The sequence below is a fragment of the Arachis ipaensis genome, chromosome B08, assembly GCF_000816755.2.
Source record: "Arachis ipaensis cultivar K30076 chromosome B08, Araip1.1, whole genome shotgun sequence".
Lineage (NCBI taxonomy): Eukaryota > Viridiplantae > Streptophyta > Magnoliopsida > Fabales > Fabaceae > Arachis > Arachis ipaensis.
The window spans coordinates 32,693,498-32,702,003 of NC_029792.2; the positions used below are offsets into that span (position 1 = coordinate 32,693,498).

At 35.4% G+C, this 8,506-nt stretch overlaps 1 protein-coding gene across 4 annotated transcripts in view; it reads left to right on the forward strand.

Annotated features, from left to right (window-relative positions):
• LOC107613407 (probable leucine-rich repeat receptor-like serine/threonine-protein kinase At3g14840) overlaps positions 1–8,506 on the forward strand; it is a 19,659-nt gene that overhangs the window by 2,523 nt on the left and 8,630 nt on the right. For all 4 annotated transcript variants that reach the window (XR_002352294.1, XM_016315379.2, XM_021109249.1 and 1 more), the window contains exons 3-6: positions 181–252; positions 397–465; positions 579–650; positions 775–846. Coding sequence is in view for 3 of the 4 variants with exons in the window: in XM_016315379.2 (XP_016170865.1) it covers positions 181–252; positions 397–465; positions 579–650; positions 775–846 (285 nt within the window). In the remaining variant the exon portion in view is untranslated. The remainder of the gene's footprint in view (positions 1–180; positions 253–396; positions 466–578; positions 651–774; positions 847–8,506) is intronic.

The window sequence follows — 8,506 nt, forward strand, 5'->3', positions numbered from 1 at the left end:
ATAGACACTATAAAACAGTTTCAAATAATATGACCAACTTGAGTTGATCGAGTGGTCAACTCACTCGTCCGCTAACAATGAGTTTTAGAATTTAAAATAGTAGTTTTATTTTTCCTTTTAAATTTTCATTATTATTCTTAAAACATTTCTTCATTGATGGGTTAAATGAATGATAAACAGATGTATGAAACGACAAAATCTCGCGGGTACACTTCCGCCAGAACTAGTGAGGTTGCCTTACCTTCAAGAAATGTATGTAATTCTACAACTTCCCCATTATTAATTAACCTCATTTTTCATCAATTCATTGTTTCATTAATTTGTTCAACGACATATATTAATTATAATATTATTATTTATTATTTATGACTACTTGCGCCTTTTATCTTTGTGCAGTGATCTTACTTTTAACTACCTGAATGGCACAATTCCTACGGAATGGGGCTCCATGAATCTTCTCAACATGTATCGCCTAGCTCTTTTACAGTTCTATTATTAACAATACAATAAAATTAATAAAAGATGATACATAAATTATTATATCTCTAACAAATACTAATACTAGTGGTATATAACAGCTCTCTTGGAGGAAATCGGTTAACTGGCCCAATACCAAAAGAGATAGCCAACATATCCACTCTCCAAAATCTGTGAGTTTCTTTTTATCCACCTTATAGCTACCAAAGTAAAAGCTTATTTCATTTAGCATATTTGATATTATTCATGTACTCAATGGAACATAGCTTAATTAATTAATTTGCACTGGATATATAGTGTTGTGGAGTCCAATCAAATGTATGGAGATCTTCCCCTTGAGCTTGGGAATCTGACGCAGATTCAAAGACTGTAAGCACCTTAATTACTTTACCTAAGTTTTATTTGCCAATACTTACACTCCATTAGTCCATTATATATACATATATGATGATATTGTTACTCGATACATAGTTTATATTTGCATGAGATGGAGATGGAGATGTATAGCGAAATCTCACGTTAGGAATAGAATAATTTGTTTATCTAGGTGTTGATTTTATAGGAAAAGTATAGGAGAATATATAATTATATACTATGCAATATAATATCTCATTCTCTTGATGTGAAGAAAGGACAATTTTGATGTTAGATGATATATTTTCAGTGACCTTTGGAGAGAATAAAGATTGTATAAAACCTGAAAATTTATACGATCCATGACTGTTTGAGATCCAAATTTATATGATATCTAAGATTATACCAAATAGCTTACAAATTTTTCTTTAATTTACAGATAGAACTAGTTTTAATAAACTAGGAGACTTTCATTGATTTACATATGTTAACTCTGAAAATTTTCAATCATACTAACAAAATCAAGAAAAAGAGGTACAAATAAATAGTCAAATACATGTGAGAATTTTGGAACTTGTGTTTAGTTCTTTCATTTTAATTCCTTGCACTTTCTATTTCTTCAATTTACAGTTTCTCCTTTCAGTTATGCATTTTATCATTCTATTCTTATTTAATTTACTTATTCTTCTTTTTATCAAGTTTGTCGATTCATTTTTTCCACTTTAACAAAATAATATCATTTTTCATATACTTCTTTCATTATGTTTGCCGAAAACTTCATTACAATGTAACTTAGATTAAGCATGACATTACTTTTAGAGTTATGTTAGTTAACCAATGACTTTCTTGAACAACATGAAATCAAAAATTTGGTCAACTAATATACATTTGGTCAACTATTTTAATTGTTTGAGCCAATCCAAACATATATGTTTGAGAAAAAATTATTTCCTTATGAGAATTAACAAAGAAAATAACGAATTATATATCAATTATCTATCCTAACTAATGACAAAATACAAATAAATATGATGGTTTCAGTGGCTAAGAGAAGGGGGGTTGAATCTTAGCCCCCTTTTTTTGTTGCTAACGCTTGCTGAACTCAGAGGAGACTTTTCTGTTTTAGCTCGTCTCTGGACACGAGACTTTTTGTTTTTGCTCGTCACTTGCCACGAGACTTTTTGTTTTGTCTCGTCACTTGGCACGAGACATTTTAGTTTTTGCTCCTGTGCAGTAGAAAACAGAAATGGAGTTGGAGAGAAGAAAGATTACACCCAGATATATCCTAGTTCAGCTGCTAAGTGCAGTGCAGCCTACATCCAGTCTCCATCACAAACATGATGGAATTTCACTATAATCAATCTGATTACAACTTGTAAAGTGCTAACCCAACTTACAAGGGGATTCCCACAGAATCATGAAACACAACATAGATGAACGCGTATAGCATTAATCATAATGATTCCTTATCAAATCAAAGTCAAGTTCTCTCTCATGTTTCCAAGGCTAGCTTATTAAGTTTTGAAATCCATTCTTAGCAAGCAATGGAATCCGTTGGAAAGCATGAAGCCTATTTGCTTTCTTAGTTTCGGACCAGGCTTGGAACCATTCAACACTAACAAGACTTGGGCTTGTAGTATTGAAATTAAAGCTGGCTCAATTATTAACATTTGCTTTCCTGATAAATTTGATTTCGGATCAAGCATAGAGCACATAAGAAAGCATCTGTTTGGGCTTACAACAATAATATTTATTTTGGCCCATTTAATATTTCAGCCTCATGGTATGAGAAACATGTAGCAAGGCTGATCATTGGGCTTAAGCCAGAAACTCATTTTTCGGCCCAATTATTAAAACCTGCAACAAAAATTATTTAATCAAATCAGATTATTAATTTTTGTAGTTAATTATTTTTAATAATGTTTAGTCATCATAATTATTAATCAAGAGTTTTCCAAACTCATCAATCTCCCCCTTGATGATAAACATTATTAAAATTGAAATGGAAAAAATTTAGAGATTGAGTAAAGAATACTTCCTTTGAATTTGAATTTCTCCCCCTTTCAAAATGTCACAATGCTCCCCCTTGATGTATGCTTATTTTACCAAGGGAAGCACTCAACCTGTAACATTTAAATCAAGCTTCAAGTAACAATGTTATTTAGCATATTTTATGATGCTAAATGCTTGATTTATGAGCAGTTTTAATTGATAATCAAAACTCATTTGATATCATAAACTGATTTACTGCTCAAACCATTTCATTAAAAAAAATTTTCAAATCCTTTCCTGTTAAAGATATCAGAGCAAAACAACATGATGGGAAAGTATTTGAAGTACACATGATCAAAACAAGGCAGTTTTAATGTATTACACAATTTAAAGGAACTGCCAAAAATAAGTTTTCCAAACAACAAGTTTATCAATGATGAATCAATAGCCAGGCATCAAAAATAAATCAAACATCATTATAAACCAAATGCAGTTCAAGCAACAACCATATTGAATGCAATAACAACATGCATTCTTTGAACAAGGGTGGTCATGAATTTTCAATTTTGAAAATTTCATCCCCTGTTCCCCTGTTTCTCCAGCCCCTGTTTCGTTCCAATTTCAATTTTGGAAACACATAAATTTCCTCCCCCTTTTGTCATCATGGGGGCACTCGGTTGTGTGAGCCACTTTGGGGAGTCAGAATATGAGTGATGATTCGGTGAAGCAGGGAATTGACCGGTCCTAGAGCTTTATGTGTTGGAATGGTGCCATGCAATCCAGAAAGGTTCTCGCAAATGTGCTTGAGAACAGTTTTGTATGGAACGCCAACTTGTGTGTCCCATTTTTCCACCATGTACGCTCGCGGTCCTTCATCTTTGAACCCAAGGGCCACTCCAATTGTCTCAGCATCAAGGGCTATTTGAACCCTTTTGACATAGGAATGAAGGGTGCCGTCAATGAGCCGCATATTGGCATAAAATTCTCGAACAAGACCAGGGTAGACTGGTTTCTGGATGAGAAGCAGAGGCTTCCAGTTGAGAAGTTCAAACAGAGAGGAGATATTGATACCCTTGTTGATGAGATTTTCCAGGCTAACAAGATAGGTTGTGCACAAATGACGCTTCTCCATAACCTCTTTATGAAACTCAAAAGAGGTGCACGAGTTAAATCTGCTTGGATCAAAGTGGGAGTGAGTCTTGCCATACTTGTCTCTGAATTCCATGGATTCCAAGTTTGGAGGTTCAGTAGTGTCATTGAGTGCAAACCCCTGATTCTTTTGGGAGCTTTTTCCAGGAGTAGTCCGTTTCGGTGATGAGGGTGGAGGTGAAGGCAGGGGAGAAGTATGAGATTCTTGCTCTTCTTCCTCTTGGGGGTCCTTGTTCTTCCTGTTTCGTCCTCTTCCGGAACTCTTTTGGGCTACTACCTTTCTTCTCATGGCTTCGGTTTGTTTGGTTGGAGGTGAGGGAGAGGATGAGAAAGTAGAATGTATGTGGATGTGAGTGTGAGTTTGGGGTGTTGATGGTTTTTGAGAGAGAAGAATTCTTTCACTCTTTCTTGGCGCGGTTTTCTTTTTCATGGTAATGGAGGAATGAAATATGAAAGGTTGGGGGGTGATAACCGAATTGAGAGGGAGAGAGAGACAAGGTGGGTGAACACATTTAATGGGGTTTGGAAAGAGAATATGGAGAGTAATGACCATTAGTGGACGGTTAATGACCATAATGGGTGGTTATTACCCAAAAAAATGATTTCCCTTTTAACTTTTGAAATCCAAAACTGAAAAGTTGTTGCCTTAAATCAAGGGATTAGATGGATATAGGGATTTGATTTGACAATAACCACTTCCAAGGAGATTTGATGATACAAGAGGAAGATTCTTATTTGTAGAAAGATAACTATCATAACTGTTAAGGTGGGGTCAAGGAATTTTTGGTGGGGCCCATAAAATTTTGAATTCTGCGCTGCCTCTCCCTTGACCACAGCTCTTCCATCATGCCATTATTTTTATCTCGTCCAAACCTACGAGCAAAAACTGAACAGAGTCACAAATTCACAGATTTTCAATAAAATTTAAATCAAACATTCCCAAACTCTTTCTCAAGCTACAGAATCTGTCTTCACAGAGGGGTTTTGTAAAAATATCAGTAATTTGGTCTTCAGATTTTACAAATTGAATATCAATAGTTCCCTTTTGCACATGTTCTCTAATGAAATGATATTTAATTTCAATGTGCTTTGTTTTTTNAGGCTTTCGGACAGGTGTAGAACTTTGATGAACTTCTGGTGGTCTCACTATTTCAGTTGCTCGTGCCTGTTCAGGAGACAAAATGGAAGTGTCTCCTCCAATCTGACGAGACAGAACCAGGCTGACAGATTCTTCATTCTGGACAGATTTGGGATTTTCTTTGCTTATTCTATCCTCTTCACAATCTGAATCAATATCCTTCACAATACTGGAAATTAAGTTAGAATCACAAAAAGTAACATGTATGGATTCCTCTATTGTCCTATGTTCCTTGAGATAAACTCTATAGGCCTTGTTTGTGGTGGAATATCCAACAAACATTCCTTCATATGATTTTGGATCAAATTTTCCAAGATTTTCCTTATTGTTAAGCACAAAACATTTGCATCCAAAAACATGAAAGTACTTAAGATTTGGAGGGGTTCCTTTCCATAGCTCATAAGGCGTTTTCTTTAAGCCTTTTCTAATGATTGTTCTATTCAAAATATAACATGCTGTGTTCACAGCCTCAGCCCATAGATCATCACCGAAAGTGACAAGCCCTCCATCATATTCATCAAGTTTTATGAAGAAGGTTGCCTTTCCGGTCATATGCCTAGAGCATCCGCTGTCCATATACCACATATTTTCCTTCCTTTTGGATGCTAGGCACATCTACAAAACAAGCTTAGGTAACCTTAGGTATCCAAATCTTTTTGGATCCTTTTACGTTGAACCATCTTCTATGTCCTAATCCATTGTAATCAAAAACAATTTTATAATCCTTGTCACCAACCATTCTTTCACCGAAAAAGCATTGAATGGGAAAGTGTCCATTCCGATTGTATAGTCTACAAAACCTTGGAGTTGCCTTTTTGTTAAAGTAGGTGGGATCTTGAAATCTTGTGTCATTAGAAGATGAAGCAATATTTTCAAAATGTGAATTTTCAGATTTATAGAACCCCAACCCAGCCTTATCATAAAGAGGCTTTTGACTAGCCAAGATGTGATTTAAACTTTCAGAACTTTGTGTAAACTTGGCCAAGTCTTCCTTAAGTCTTTTAACCTCTTTAAGCAACTCTTCATTTTGCTTAAAACAGTCTACATATGCAAGAACACAATGGTTACTTTCACAGCTCCTAACTTGGGCTCTTAACTGCTTATTTTCTTCAACAAGATCACAAGCAGTTTCGGCCTCTCTCACTTTTTCTTTTAGAAAACTATTTTCGGCCTTAAGAATGGTAATTTTCTGTTCAAGTTCTTGATTTTCCAACAGAAAACATCTTATTTTTTCAGAAAGGTGGTCTATCATAAGATGAAGATCTTCAGTGTTAGGGTTATGAAAGACTACCTGATCTATGTGGTCTGCCATGAAACATGTTTGTGACTTGGTCTCGGTTTCTTCATCATCATCATCAGAGTCATTCTCCAAGTCTTCCCATGTGGCCATCAGTCCTTTCTTCTTTCCTCTTTTCGGCTTTTCCTCATTCTTCAGCTTGGGACAATCAGATTTGAAATGCCCCATTTCCTTGCAATTATAGCAAGTTACCTTGCTAAGGTCTTTCTTTACTCTCCTTGTGCTGCTGCCTTTGCCTTTGAGCTTAGCCATTTTCCTGATTTTTTTGCAAATAAAACAAACTCATTTTCAGAAGAGTTATCACTGGATTCATCATCCAGAGGGTTAGTCACAGAAGAAAATACAATTCCTTTCTTTTTTGTATCTTTTTTCAAATAGGTATTTTCAAAAGCAAGAAGATTTCCTCTCAAATCATCAAGTGTCATGGAGTCTAAGTTACTGCTCTCAGAAATAATTAAAGCTTTAGTTTCCCACTCTTTTGTGAGACATCTCAACACTCTTCTCACTAGCACAGAATCAGAATGTGTAATTCCCAGAGCATCTAAGCCAACAATGATAGCATTAAACCGTTCGAACAGTTCATCAATGGACTCTCCTTCCTTCATTGCAAACATTTCATATTCTCTATTTAGCATATCTGTCCGAGTCTTCTTGACAATGGTGGTTCCTTCATGGGTGATTTGTAATTTATCCCAGATTTTCTTTGCCGTTGTGCATCTTGATACCCGTCGGTATTCCTCGAAGCTGATAGCACAATTGAGCAGATTTATTGCCTTGGCATTTAACTCCACCTTCTTCCTATCTTCCTCGGTCCATCTTGCTTCTGGTTTGAGAGAAACAACTCCTTCTGCACTTGTGATAGTTGGAAATTGAGGCCCTTCGAGAATAATCTTCCAAAGTCTGTAATCCACTGCTTGTACAAATATCTTCATCCTCTCCTTCCAATAGGTATAATTTTTCCCATTGAAAAGAGGGGGTCTGTTGCTTGATTGACCTTCAGTTAGATTGTAGGACACCACATTTGTGCCACTGTTTTCTGCCATGAGGATCTTTACTCCAAGCTGCAAAGCTTGATCTCTTTGAGACCAAGCTCTGATACCAATTGATGGTTTCAGTGGCTAAGAGAAGGGGGGGTTGAATCTTAGCCCCCTTTTTTGTTGCTAACGCTTGCTGAACTCAGAGGAGGCTTTTCTGTTTTAGCTCGTCTCTGGACACGAGACTTTTTGTTTTTGCTCGTCACTTGCCACGAGACTTTTTGTTTTGTCTCGTCACTTGGCACGAGACATTATTTTTACTTCCCTTGCTTTGAGTAGCGTATAGCATTAATCATAATGATTCCTTATCAAATCAAAGTCAAGTTCTCTCTCATGTTTCCAAGGCTAGCTTATTAAGTTTTGAAATCCATTCTTAGCAAGCAATGGAATCCGTTGGAAAGCATGAAGCCTATTTGCTTTCTTAGTTTCGGACCAGGCTTGGAACCATTCAACACTAACAAGACTTGGGCTTGTAATATTGAAATTAAAGCTGGCCCAATTATTAACATTTGCTTTCCTGATAAATTTGATTTCGGATCAAGCATAGAGCACATAAGAAAGCATCTGTTTGGGCTTGCAACAATAATATTTATTTTGGCCCATTTAATATTTCAGCCTCATGGTATGAGAAACATGTAGCAAGGCTGATCATTGGGTTTAAGCCAGAAACTCATTTTTCGGCCCAATTATTAAAACCTGCAACAAAAATTATTTAATCAAATCAGATTATTAATTTTTGCAGTTAATTATTTTTAATAATGTTTAGTCATCATAAATATTAATCAAGAGTTTTCAAACTCATCAAAATGATTAAGTAAAATTGTATAAAAGGTGAAAGAGTTTCACTCAACAATTTGGATGCTATTAAGAATAATTAACCTTCATAAAAAAAAGTAAAATAAAAGATACAGAAGAGCACAGTCAACACAGAATATTACTGAAAAATATAAAATTAGAGGGAGAAAAAAACATGGCCATTGATCAAAAGACAACTTGTACAACAAATCGCTCTCAAACAACTCATTATTGGCTCTAATATACCCACACCTTATAAAATCACTATAT